Below are 14,616 nucleotides of genomic sequence, written 5' to 3' on the forward strand. Positions count from 1 at the left end.
GAAGAGTCTACCGGGACTCAACATTCTTCAAATTTTCTCCCGCCATACATCATCTGAAAACACATGAGGTGTTCCGCATGTAGTGTTCCGAAGGGCGAATTTTGGGTGAGGATGGTGAAGAGAAACTGAGAAGGAGCAGGTGATGGCATCGCCTACGTTTTTCAGGGGTATAATTAATTTTATTACTGATGAAATCTTAATATTCAGTCGTTATATTGTGTGAAATACAATATAATTAGTGTGGAGTTGTGCACATGTGGGTGCATTTTCGGTGAAACGAAAGTACATGTAGTTAAACAGATTTGACAGATTGGGACCAGTTACCCAAAATGAGACATAATAGCCTATTTGGGATGATAAAAACTTCTTAATCTTCTCTGGCTAGGACATCAATTCCTCATAAAATCCAAACTTTTCTCATAAATTCTCACAAGCTGCAGCAGCAGGGTTATAAAGAAAAAAAGAATTTTAAAAATGAAAGGAGAAATGCACGAAGAAAACATATGGCTGGACTAGGAATCGAACCCAGGACCCCTGCATTACTAGTCAGGTGCTCTAACCACTGAGCTATCCAGGCTGATATCCACTATCAGTAAAGCCCAAACTTCTACATTCCTCCCTCCTTAAACAGTCTTCAACCTCGAAGACACAAGTTCTAGGGCCCTCCCAGGAATTACTAATTTACACATACACTGTAGCCTGAACAAAGCCCCCCACACTGGCCACCAAATGCAGAAGGAAAGGAGAAATGCATGAAGAAAACATATGGCTGGACCGGGAATCGAACCCGGGACCCCTGCATTACTAGTCAGGTGCTCTAACCACTGAGCTATCCAGGCCAATATCCACGGTCCGTAAAGCCCTAACTTCTACAATATGTGGCATTTAGTGACTATTCTGTAGTTTACCAAATACAATTTTTGAAATCCTTTTGCACAATAAATTGATATTCTATTTAGGATCATATCAATTATCTCAAATTACCTATCCCTACTGGGCAATGGCCCCAGCCTGTTGTGCATTTAGGTAAGTAATGCAGTCTCCATCCAAAACAGCTCCTTTAAATTCCGTTAAAATTTCTGAGTTGATCTCTATGATTTGTTACATTGGAACTATATGGGACATATTCTAACTGTGGTGAGGGCTTCTCCTGAGACACAGATTAATCTAACTAGCATGATCAGAAAGAAATTTGAAGGGGAAGGTTAGTGGGACAAAAGGATGGGACATAAAATGTGATGAAAATATCTATACATTTTGAATAATTCAAGAATGGATGGAATTTTGGTATACTTTGTAATTTAGAAAATTATTGAATTTGTATGGCCAAAAAAAAAAATTATGTTGGGAATGCTCAGAGTATAACATTAACACATTGCAAACATGCTTATTGAAGTTAATCATCAATGTTGGCCTACATTTAGATCTAGAGAAAAGATATCCCTTGATGAATCTCTGGAGAACTATCATTCATTTGCTTCAAAGCAGTAGTGTAATATTGTAGAGTGTTGGATAATGAACAATTTGTGATGAAATGTGCAGAGGCTTATTCAGGGGGTTGTAGAGTGGGCAGATCTGATCAGAGCTTTAGCCTTTTAACATTGTATGTAGGTACCATACAAAAGCGAGATGGTCTGGGTTAAATATGCAGAGCAAAAGTATATATCAGAAAAAGTACAAATGTTTGGTTTTATTGTCCAATGAAGTGTGGGTGACATGCTAGCTTATATAATGCATATTACGTAAGTTGTAGCAATCGTTTTGATACTGCATATTTCAGGAGTGGAAGTCTGGTGCATAGCATTGAATACCATAGCTTGACTAAAACTTCAAGCTGGTCTTGTCTTATTTGATATCGTGAAATGGGTGTGACATTGTTTTTCTAATGCTTGGAGTCTGTGGACTTGTGTTTTACAGTGGATTATAGGAGAATTAAGCAAGGAAGTATCTGTTCAATGAAGCATATTGTGTAAGATGGATTAACTGTTATTACAAAGTCTCTCCTCCGCTGCTTGCTTTTACCAATCAATTAAAAGTTATTTACATTTAGAAAACAGCAAGATAATTATTTGGCTTCTTAATAATTGATGCGCAACTGCTATTAATGTTAATAACCAGCTACTGGAATCTACTGAAAGAAATGAAGAGCAGAATTAAACTCTTGTATAATCACAGAAATGTGCGAAAATGATTTAATGTCTAAGATGCAGTGATACCTGAGACTAATTGTTCAAGGTAAAGCATTGCAATGGCTAGATGAAACTTTGGGAAGAGAAACTAAAAAGGATTGCAATGACATAAAAATAAATAAATTGATAATGCCTAAATGTCAGAAGGATAATATTGCTGGATATATACACAAACTATTGTCATAGTGATGTGAAATGGATGAGGAAGTCTCAGAGGAATTGTTAAAGTCGGAGAAAAATGAGACACTACAGGATAAAGACAGTGTATCGAACAAATACCTACCCCAACCTCAGAAAAATGTCGTTCCTAGAGTGAGGAAATCAAGGTACCAGAGACTGAGTAAAGAGAACACAAATAAGAAGACCAAGTCTTGCTGTCTGTGCTGCGTGGCTAGCCAGGACCGGGGATTAGAGGATGTTCCAGTGGATGAGATATGTACAGGGAAGGACACAAGTCCTAATATGTCCCTGGGAGAAACTGACCAGCAGACAGACAGAGGCTGCATTGAAAGATGGGCACAGACTAAAGTCCAATATAAAACCAATAGTGAAGAGTGGACACAGACAAAAGTCAGTGATAATACCAATAGTGAAGAGTGGACACAGGCAAAAGTCAATGATACTACCAATAGTGAACACACTACGGGAGGAAGTAGGGAAAATAGATCTGTGGAAGACAGGCCCCAATCAGGTGAAGGTCAATATTTGAAATTTTGTTTCCTTGCTTTAAAATGATTTAGTTCTCACACAGTGTTTGCATGTTGGGAAAAAATATAATGGGAGGAAATTGTCTTTATATTGATTTTCTGTTTTGGTGGATTGCTGTTTTTGTTTTCGTTATTTTCTTTCAAACTGGAAATTGAATTTTTTAATAGACGTAAATGAATCACTTTATTGATATTATATTCAAATCAAATGTCACAAGCAATTTTTTTCCCACATATGAGGTTATACTTTTATCTTGAAGGCATAAAAAAATTGTTAAAATTACGTGTGAATCTAGTGAAAATAACAAATCAGGCAACAAAGTTTTTATATGACATGTATTCTATAGGTAAAAGTCTCAATCTTCTTGACATGGACATTAATAAAATTGATTGTTTGTTCTAAATATGACCCCCCTTTAGATAGGATGACATCACAACAGGATTCAAATGTATACAGGGGAAGCTAAAAAGTTTTTAAAAATCAGTACAATTTATTTGTACTACAGGATGTCCCTCGAGCTTCAAATTATTTATTTTTTATTCTGTTAAATTATTGATAAAAATGATCAGTTACATACTGTACTATTTGATTTTGGTAACCACAGTAGCATCCCTTGTGTTAGTTTTACTCTGTCATGTGAGTTTGGCACGAAATGATGAAGATAATGATGGATTATTTGTTAGATATTGATCTCCAGATTCTCTCCACTGACTTTCTCTTGTTTTTGAGAATCAATATAATCAGTCATCTGTGCTTGCCATTCTCATAAAACAGAAATTTAACCCATTTAAGTTACTCAATAATTCACTTCCCCTTGCAGAAACAGTGTCAATTCTTGAATAAATTATGTACAATGCACTCTTCAGCTGGATAGTTTACATACCTGTGGGTAGGCCATTCTCCTCAGCACCCCCAGATCAATATCCCACTAACTCCCTCTGTAGGAAGTTGATCGTCGGTCCCGTAATCACTTGTTTACCTCCATCAAGATGTATCGGAACAATTAAGACATGCTTGCCGCTGTCAGGAGTTTTCCCAGACTGCTTCACTGAATCACTACATGTTGTGTAATTTTTCCTGGGCAAGGGGGATAACTCTAAGATAAACTATTGGTGTGAACATTTTTCCCCGTTGATCATTGAGAGTGCTGTTAATTGCAGTGCATTTGTCGATTAAATGATGGCATTTCTTGTAATTTTACTGTCTCTGTGTTTCTGTGGAGGGTAAATGTTCTGGGGGATTATTGGATAATGTGTGGCCATATTGGCAGCATAAAAAGGGAGATTGGAAAACTGAAAATGAAGAGGATTTCTGCAAATTTTCCCTTGTAGATGAAAATTTGACATCAAGCATGGAGCTTCTGGCATATAATCAAGCAAAGTTTGCTTCTGTTATTCAGAATATAAATCAGGAATTGCATGAAAAAGGTGAGAATATATAGGGTTTAGGTGTAAATTTGTCCTTCTGGTTCATAGAGAAGCATGTATGACATTTGTTTACATGTATGATATGTGCATTAATCTGTATGAAATACTCTGCTTTTCTCTACTTTTCAAGAGTCGGGATTTCTATTCATTGTTCTTCAGTATTGGGCACTAATTCAGTGAAATATTGATCATAACAATTTTTTTCAGTAACATTATTGACACTTGCATACTTTGATAGAGAACAATACAGTGTCCTATGTTACATTCCTCAGTGAATGAGTAATGTATTATTAAACAGGCATGTATGCAACCAGCAATTATGCATATATATATGGGGTGGGGGGATTACCTTGTCTATGTTTCTCTCTATTGCTTTCTCGATCTCTCCGTATATTATAGTTGAAAGTTCAATGATTGATTGATTTTATGTTGTTTAATTTCTTTCGAGAGTTTTTCACTCATATGGAATGGCCATAGTGGAGAGCTGCAAATTTTGTCCTATATTCTGCATTTCTGGATATTTTTCATGCCAACAACTACTGCAACATGGGACCTCGGTTTTATACGGTCTCATCCAAAAGACCGGTCTCCACATCCCACAGTGGGATTCGAACCTGCGATGTAAGGATCGACTCCTTACTAAATGACTATAGAGGAGACTCAGTAGAGGCTGTAAACATGTGCCATGCAGGAAACTTGAAAGTTTAAATAAAGAGACATTGCATGCTTCCATGTGCATACATTTTACATAGAGCTGGCTTATTATTGGTAGAGAGTAATTTTACAAAAGCCAGAATCAAAAGTTTAGTTGAATTTGATAAAAATTGTTAACCAAACTGACATTTTGGTAAGGTATTAAAATCATTAGATTCTTGTTTTATCTATAATATGACTTTCTTCTAAAAAGCAAGTTCACTTGGACAAGGCCACAGACATAACCTATGTCTCATGTATGATTGTTAAGTGTTGGTTACTAGCAGTAAATTTTCAAAAATGTGTTCTTGTGACTGGTTGTGACTTGCAAAGAATTTCTACATGTAATTATTTTATGTCCCTTTAATTAAATTTTAAGATTCATTGGGATATTTTTGATTTTTCTATCTGTTGGCCTGTTAATTTGTTGGATGAAACTTTTAAACTTGTCTATGACTTTTGAAATGTGGGTGTAAGGATGTAAGGACTTGTATATATTTCATAAAATATGAAAGAGAAGTGGGTGCTAGACTTTCATTTATCACGTGTCTTCCATTTTTCTACCAATGATTTTTTGTTACCTCATGACCTTGACCTTTGACCTTCATCTGTGAAAAAATAAATCAACCTTTAAATCCTTTTGAATAGTTGCTTCTTGGGTTTTTGTATTTGAATTATGCATTTGCTTTGACTAGATTTGTTTTTGATACATTGATTTTGTTGGGTTTTTTTTACCTCATGTCATGGACCTTGGAGTATGATCTATTTTTGAAAAACATTTACCTTAACCATATTTCCTGAATGGTTGGTACTAGTGTTGGCAAATCGGATTTGTTTTTGATACATTGATTTTGTTGATAGAAATAAATATTAAATGTTACATATATTTTCCAAAAACACAATATCTTTGAAGAATTTTGATTTTAAATGTCACTTGAAACGGGGAATAAGGAAATAATTTTATCAACACCTCGAGGAGAATTAACATACCCTGTAACATTTACCAATTACTGGTTACTTTTTGTTGAATTTCATGCTAGTCACTGGTTATCGAATTATTTTTCAAAAACATTTACCGTATAACCATTCACATTTTCTGACAGAAGTCAGCCGTTCTTTAACAATATTTCCATGCTTTAGATGTTTATATATGGCGGCATCTTGTTAAATTGTGTTCCTCTTACTAACACGAGTCTAAATGAGGTAATTCCTTGTGACAAATACCCCTTTGGGTCATCAATTAAACATTAATTTGTTTTTTAGGGAAACTACATTTACAAATAACAAAAAATTATTTCAAACGTATTTACTATGAGTTTGCACCGGGTACTCGTTGCCAACACTAGTTGGTACTAGTGCTGTTATATTTCTCCTGGGTATTCCTTGTGACATTTAAAATTTAAAAAAACTTTAACCTTGGCCTTGAATTGCCATACAGGGCCATGAGTGGTTTACAAACACATCTTGTTAAGCATGAAATTGAAGACACATTTCCTGATACAAGAAAATCTTTCTGTCAATTAACATTGACCTTCAAACATTCCAACTGTTTAATGAAATGCTGTATGCCAGCAATATTTGTAACAAGAAGTAGACTATCAAGTTCGTTAATTATTCATGTAAATGATGAATTTATTAAACATTTCATTCCCAGGGGAAGCAAAGCTTTGTACATGACACCATACTCAGAACAAGAAAGAACTCTGTTCTATTATAATTTATCTTCTGTAAAATCCTAATCTAGCAAGGATTATCAAAGCTTGTTAGTTTGGCCTGAAACATTCTGAATGCAAATGTAATACAGAAAGCCCCAATGTTAAAAAAAGATTGTCTGGTCAACTGCTCATTGGCAATATCTGTAAAAGGTAGAGGCAGCTAAGTAAGATGTGGTTATTTTCACACAAAATTGAGTCCTGTCCCTTTTCTTTCAGACAGATGATAGTGTAATGGTTAAGGCAGTGAATATTGGCCTGGGTGGCTCAGTCAGTAGAGCACCTGACTAGTGGTCCAGGGGTCTTGGGTACAATTCCGAGTCCAGCTGTTTATTTTCTCCTTTCCTATAACAAAAATGGTGCCATTGAATTGATCACCCCTGGACTTGCAGATGAAAGTCCTGCAAAGGGCAAATAAGAACTTGAGGTGTGTTACGAGGACAAAGACAATTATGGGAGGGAGGAATATAATGGTTTGAGGCTGGGTGGCACAGTCGGTAGAGCACTTTATCAGTGATGCAGATGTAGCGGGTTTGATTCCCAGTCTGGCCATACTTTCTCCTTTCCTGTTACATAGATATTAAAATGATTCAGAAGATAATTTGAGAAAATCGTTTAAAATTTTCAAAAGTTAAATACTGGTACTTAAATTTAATCTTTATAAACAGAATTTTAATTCATATAAAAGAGAAACATGTATTAAAACAGAAGATTATATCTTACATTAGGGCTATTTTGTGTGGGGGATGTTTGTTATTAAGTGGCTTTGTTCATAATGATCCTTGGTCATGCATTATTACGTCTATAGAAATGTAATTGTTACAGTGTCTGGGAGAGCCATCCAAATGGTTTCTATAGAGAAAAGGTGATAATTTTTATTAGCAAACTTGTGAGGTTCTATCGCTACACTATCTCTACCAATTGATTATTTCATTGTCTATGTTTTGTTTTGAACTGTTGGGAGAATTGGCCTGTCTTTAAAAAACATGTTAGTTGCATTTCGACTTTTCTTTTGCGTTGGACTGTGTCAATATGTCACAGCAGGACAGCGTTTAACATGCGGGGAGTGAAGAGGGTGCACTTCCATTCTCATGGTGAGTTATTATGTATCATTAATGGTGTTTACTCACACTACACAAAGCCATGTTTTAAAAAGCCTGGTCAATAAAATTATGGAATTTTTGGATAATGTACAAACTCCTTAATTGTTACTGAGTTTGTGGATACTATCTAATTATATTGGGGAGATGAGTGGATACTATGCAGAAGTACTGAGGAGGAGTGTTACTTTTCAGTTGAAGTGGGGATGCTAGAAGGTATATGCATACATGTTAACCTATTGTGATGAAAAAGAGGGAGATTCAGACCTCAAAAGCGGAAGCATTGCGCTCGTGTTGTTTAACGCTTTGATTATCGATATCTTTCATGTAATATACATGTATATTATTAGCTTTAAATGAAATCAGGTACCTGCACTAATTCATCTTAAATATCAACAGCAAAAAGAGACAGAAACACCTTGTTTGACATGAATTGTACAGGTGTGTCAAATATTTTTCATGCTCATCATTTTGTTGGATATGGCTGCTTTAAAACTTAGCCTTTTGAAGAGTGATCTTTGCTAAATAACCTAGGCAATAATTCTTGTTCACGTTTCAGTTTTTAAACAAAAACAAATGATGGCATGGTTTAAGCGAGATCTAAAACAAATTCGTATCTTTCGTTATGTAAATCAGATTTCCCGCGATGATCGAAAACGAAAGTAAAGATGTGCCACATGGCTTGTTTAATCGAGTGATTTCTATTGACTTTATTGATAAAGTTGTGAGCTTCTGTGCTTTTAAAGATGATGTCAAATGTTTTCATCTAATTTTCAAAAGCTGTATCTCCTTACGATTATATGGCAGGGATGTTGATTAATTTATCGTAACCAATGTAATCACTGGTAGTCTTATGTTAGGTGTCGTTATAATCATTTTTTGAAATTTAAAAAATTCAAAAAAGCGTTTGTATGATTCTGAGGCAAATCACGCGATATCTAGCAAGATTTTATGAGAATTTTCCAAAAATGGATAAAGCGAACCAAAAATACTTTTCAGCTTTTGAAGAAAAGCGGTAGATTTCTGAATTAAATCGGTAGGCGGGAGATGGAGTTAAAAAGCGGTAGACTCCCGCCTAAATCGGGAGAGTTAACATGTATGGTATATGGTTGCTATCTAGAACTATTGAGGTGTGTGGATACTATCCAGTAGTATTGAGATGTGTGGATGCTATCTAGTAGTATTGAGGAGGGTTGTGTTATATAATAGTATTAAGGATGCATGTGGATACTATCCAGGTGTATTTAGATGTGTGGATACTATCCTATTGTATTTAGGAAGGGTATGAATACTATCTATTATAAATGATTTTGAGGATACATCTCATTATTACTGGATAGTATAATGAGATGTGTGGTACTTGTATCAGAAGGTGTGTGGATACTTTCCAGTGGTGTTCAGGTGTGTTGATATTGTTAAAAAGTATTGAAGATTGATTGATTGTATATTGTTTAATGCCGAGTCAGCAATTTTTCAGCCACGTTTCAGTGTAAAGGGGTATTGAGGAGATGTGTTGATTACTTGATACTATCCATTGGTATTTAAGATATGTGGATTCTATCTATTAGTGTTGAGGAGGCATGTTAATACTTTCCAGAGGTACCTAGGAAGTGTGTGGATATTTTCCAGTAGTATTGAGGAGGTGTGTGGATACTATCTTGTATTGAGGACATCTTTGGATACTTTCCAGTGGTATTGAAGAGGCATATAGATACTACACAGTAGTAGTGAGGAAATGTGTGCATACCAATCCATTAGTATTTTGGAGGCACATGGATACTATAAAGTACCCAGGTATTATTGATGAGGCATGCTGGCACTAAAAAGTTTTCTCATGGCTATAGGGCCATAACTGCTGAGTATAGGTCTAAACTTGCAATCCTCCACCAGCAAGCGGTGGAAAAATTCTTCAAGGGACATTAAACAATCAAACAAATTTACACTTTGATTTGCATTTTTTGTCATCACATCATGCACATAAAAACTGAATTTTGCCAGCAAAATTACTTTGAACTAAGCATCTTCATTTCCATTTAGCTTTCCTAGGTATTTATCTGAAATATCTATTTAAAAAATGCTCATTTTGAAAGCATTCTAATTTTGCCAGAATTCAATAACCATGACCTTTTTGTGACCTAGCTTCAAGCTTCCTTATTTGGCTTTCACTATAAATAAGCTGAAGGTTTATTGCATACCTAGCTTTTAAAATTTATAATCTGATCTTTTCCGTGTGACCTTGACCCCACTATCGTTACGTTGCTTTATTTATTATGATGGGGGATAACTGTTGGGTACCATTTTAAATACAGACACTTGGTGAGAGTTATTCACATGCTGCCTTTTCTTCTTCTGATCTTTAGTGCTTTTGGCTCACTTATCTTCATCCTACAACGAAAATGTTGGCTACATCGAGGCACTCATTCCCCGTAATTTTTCATGTAGTACCAATTTAAGAGGTGAAAACAATGCCTAGATGAAAGTGACTGGTATAAGTACGGAGATGTTTTATCCTTTACAGATCCTTGTTTCTTTAATACATTCCTGTCAATCAGAATTAAATGCCTAACAAACACCGTTTGATCAATGTTACGGTATCTATCACTTGATACGTCCGTGATATCTTCGGTGGTGTTGAACCGTGACAGCATCAATATTTTTGTGTAACGTAGAGCTGTGTGGGGCTATTGATTCGTGGTATGCGGGGCCTCGAGTCGATCAGCTGTGACAAGGACTGGGAAATTGTCTGGCATTGTTTAAACCACCGTGACCAATCAGATATCTTCATTATATGGAGATACTCCTTGGCGATAATCAATATGTGGCATATTTCTGTCACAAGATGACAGTTTATTTTATGATGTACATTCATGAAAAAAGTGGCCTTTAAGTAAAAGCTGCAATTTACGTCTCTTTACATTCCGTTTACTTTCCCTTACAGTTCTGCATGTAAATGTTGATTCATGTAGGAAAAGTGGTAAAGCCCTTGCTGTTTTGTTATGTATTAAAAATAAAATTAGTTTCTTTTTTATGATGACTTTGGCAGGATATTTCCGCTTTTCCAATAATGTTAATTTGATTTGTTGAATTGACAACCAGCATTGATGTGAGCAAAAATAAAATCAATTGAATTTGTAGTTAAAAAAAGTGTTAAACTAATCCCCATTGATTTCCATGTCACTTACTAGAATTCCTCATCCTATTTTAAATTCAATATAAAAACCATATAAGAAGTTGGAGTGCAAAGATTAATTTTGTTTTTTTGGCTACAATGCTACTTGACGGCATTAAATAGGAATTCCCGCTGTCATGGCTGAATTCAAGGAACCCCTGATCAAGGTAGAATCTTGTCACACTCACACATGAGTCATCCCTCGGTAGCAGAATCAGGTTCCCTGTTCACTGTATGGCCAGTCTCTAGTTTTTCATTAGAACCTCTGATCTTGTAAGATATTTAGAGGGTCAGTATGTTAGAACACCTATTTTCATCTCGCTGGTTTGTGATCCGATCAGAAATGTGGAAATGTTTTAACGTAGCATGGACTTGTAAGTTACTTTTTAATTGATATCTAGGATTTTTTTTACAATTAAGAATTCTGTAGAAATGTATGTAATGCTTCAGTTACCTGATGACTAAGTATGTAGTCAGCAGATGATGATATGGCATTTTTAGAAATGCAGAGGTCTTTAAAAATATATTTGACATTTAGTCTCAAGGGATTTCATTTTTTGAATTTTCTTGGTTTTCTGTTGTCTGAAACTACTTTTTAAAACTATTTTGCTTAAAATACTTGATCCAAGAGACAGAATGTGCTGACAGTTCCTATCCATTTATTGAATGAAGTTTTGCTTGGCATGTTCATTAAACAAATGATATTGAAATATATGTGTTCATAAGGCATTCTAGTTTCATTTTATGCTTTTTGCATAAAACATCAATAATATTCCTTGGGGTTTTCAATAAAGTAGATAACATTCATGTAAAAAACAAAAAAAAAAGTTAGCATTGTGTTTTCTTTTACCATTAAATCAAATTTTCCAGAATTTAGTATGAAACATTGAATTTTTCTGATTTATCAGGTTATGTTCATGGGAAGAACATTGAGAATGAGAGCCAGATGCTTGAAGACATTAGCCCAACCAGCAAGTCAGTCCGGGACTCCAAATCCCTCCTCACCGAAATGAGTAAGTCAACCATTAAAATCGCAGAAATTCAAAATTTCTTCTCACTTGTTTAGATCAGAAATGTGATCAGGATCATACTGATCATACTGTCCCTGTAACTTGTAAGTCATGATGTAAATTTCAAAAATCAAAGTTTTTTCTTCAATTTTTTGTATTGAACATGGAAAAAATCAAAAATTTAAAGATTATGAATGATTGATGTTTTAAAATCAGCCTTTAAAAAAAAATGAAAACTGAGTTCATGAAGATGACTTTCATGCTGTATTAAATTGACAGGGGCCCAGAATTTTGATGTCATCCGATTTGCCACCTATAGGACAGCTTGTAAGCTGAGATTTATACAGAAGAAGACAAATTGTAAGTGTATAATAAATAAAGAAATAAATGCTAAAAAAGCGTATTTTAGTTAGACTTTGGGCAGTTTAGGGACTCTGTACTTTGAAAAATGAAATATTGGAGGCCTGACTGAATTCTCCAATCAACCCACATATTGGAAAGTATCTAATGACTATCAAAATTTACACCTGCTATGCAGGATCCTAATGTTTTTTCCAGTGCAAGTGCTTCGACATGAGGAACTGTTTACTGCTACAGGGGAAAAAACAGTGAAAAGTAAAATAAATGTCATTGAAATATGCTTATTTCTGTAAAGGGAAACATGCAGAAAGAAATGAACAATACAAATTCTCTTTTTCTAGACTTTAAGATAATGCAAAATAATTCCAAACTTCCAATTCATTCTACTCATATGTGCTATGTAATAATTATTGAACTAGCAACCATTGAGAATGTAGATCAATATTTGAGAGATGCTGATTAAATAGTGTTAAGAATGTCGAGCCTTATAATGAAAGTCCCAAGGTAACGTAGATTTGTACTATAATTAATTAATACTCTGTACTAATTAATGAATTAAGCTGAAGTTTTCACCTGTATGATTACTTTAACAGATTAGAACTTTTATTGACCCAGATTTCTGTTCTATTTTCAGTATCCCTAGTGGACATCTGGAATATCATTGAGTCGTTCCGGGAGAATGGTCTGAACTCACTTGAGCCTGACTCGGAATTGAACTCATCTCGTGTAGAAGCCATCATATCGAGTCTGTTCTGTAATCTAAACAAACGTCTTCCTTCCACTCAACAAGTCAATGCTGACCAGTGTGTTAACATGTTGTTACATTGGGTCATATCAGCCTATGATAGGTCAGTGCATATGTTTTCATTTTAGCTCACCTGAGACAAAGGCGCAAGTGAGCTTTTTTGATTGAGAAGTGTCTGGCATCCATTTCTCTGTCTTTTTCATGTATTTTCAGTTGATTGTTCACATTTTCAAATTCTACTCAAGAACCAATGGATTAATTATAACCAAAACTTTCCACAGAGCATCCTTGGAAGAATAGAATATTTTTTTAAACAGGAAATGCCTTGCCCTTTCTCAGATAGGGATAAGAACCACTGGGCCAGAAAAGATGAAACTTAAAAGTGAAATCTTCATTACATATTGTATAGATTCAGATTTGGTTTATGGGAGTAGGCAGGGGCCACAACTAGCTGTTGATCTAAGTTTTACATAGGAATATGTAGGTAATAGATAAATTTTTAAAATATTCATCTTACGATCAGCAAAGCCATGATTGATCATATTATTATAAAATCATCCTTGTAGGCAGTTTCCAAATTATGACCCTCTGGGAGTAGGGTGGGGTGACAACATGGGATCATGCAAACACATCTGAAGTTATTTAAAAGTAACTGTATGCCCTTTACTGATTTCAGATGCTGTATTTTTCAGAAAAATTACCAGATTTATGTTTTTAAAGCAGCTTAAGTTTTTGTATAATTTAACAAAGCACTTGAATGTGACTAGAAGTGTTGATTTTCACTATTTAAGGCCTTTACCAATAACATGCTTTTCTGGTTTTATTTCTAGAGAAGGTTATGGAAGAATGAGTGTTTTTTCCCTCAAGGTCGCCCTCTCCCACATGTGTTCTGGGAAAATGATGGACAAGCTTAGGTGTAAGTACTGCTGAACTTAATTTGAAATCCATATTCCGTCGGGAAAACTAATTTATTTCCAGAGACGTGAAACATAGACCCACCATTCCCACAGCAGCCCTCCTGACAATTAATCCATCATTACACAATGGGTAATGACAGCCAGTGTTTAAAGACAGATGTGGCACTTTTAAATCAATATTTAAAATTTGAAACTAAGGCAAAAAATTGAAAGTCTGTATAAAATATTATTGAGTTGAAGCACTAGGATTTCTGATTGAAATAAGTATCTATAGGATATCATGATCGTGCATATTTACCAAAAACGTTATGGACAGTTCTGTCTTAACGAGGCCCGATCTACTTGATCTGCGCATACGTTTTAACGCAGCGTCGACTCAGGCACGTCACAATACCCTTGACTGCCGTCACAATTGAACACAATAACGTCACAATTAATGACGTCAAATTGCGCTAAAATGTTTCGCCGATCTTGCTTACCTGGTAGCTTTATAGACTATGCATTGAGAGTTGGCATTTCTATTATTTTTTTTAATATTTGAATTAATTAATAAACAACTTTGGAACCTAGTTATTTTTGAGGGATC

The 14,616-nt window shown here is 35.0% G+C and overlaps 1 protein-coding gene and 1 non-coding gene across 3 annotated transcripts in view; one reads left to right on the forward strand and one right to left on the reverse strand.

The window, feature by feature from the left end:
- The first annotated feature begins 80 nt into the window (after positions 1 to 80).
- Positions 81 to 14,616, forward strand: part of LOC134251155 (dystrobrevin beta-like) — a 59,261-nt gene continuing 44,725 nt past the window's right edge. For both annotated transcript variants that reach the window (XM_062733521.1, XM_062733522.1), the window contains exons 1-5: positions 81 to 167; positions 11,907 to 12,011; positions 12,288 to 12,368; positions 13,003 to 13,216; positions 13,944 to 14,029. In XM_062733521.1, the coding sequence (XP_062589505.1) occupies positions 143 to 167; positions 11,907 to 12,011; positions 12,288 to 12,368; positions 13,003 to 13,216; positions 13,944 to 14,029 (511 nt within the window). In that variant the 5' untranslated portion in view covers positions 81 to 142. The remainder of the gene's footprint in view (positions 168 to 11,906; positions 12,012 to 12,287; positions 12,369 to 13,002; positions 13,217 to 13,943; positions 14,030 to 14,616) is intronic.
- Positions 767 to 840, reverse strand: Trnat-agu (transfer RNA threonine (anticodon AGU)). The gene has a single exon. It is a non-coding gene; the product is annotated as a tRNA-Thr (tRNA).

This window comes from Saccostrea cucullata, unplaced genomic scaffold, assembly GCF_032062105.1.
Source record: "Saccostrea cucullata isolate Sc308-1 unplaced genomic scaffold, CSIRO_AGI_Scuc_v1 ctg84, whole genome shotgun sequence".
In the NCBI taxonomy this organism is placed as follows: domain Eukaryota; kingdom Metazoa; phylum Mollusca; class Bivalvia; order Ostreida; family Ostreidae; genus Saccostrea; species Saccostrea cuccullata.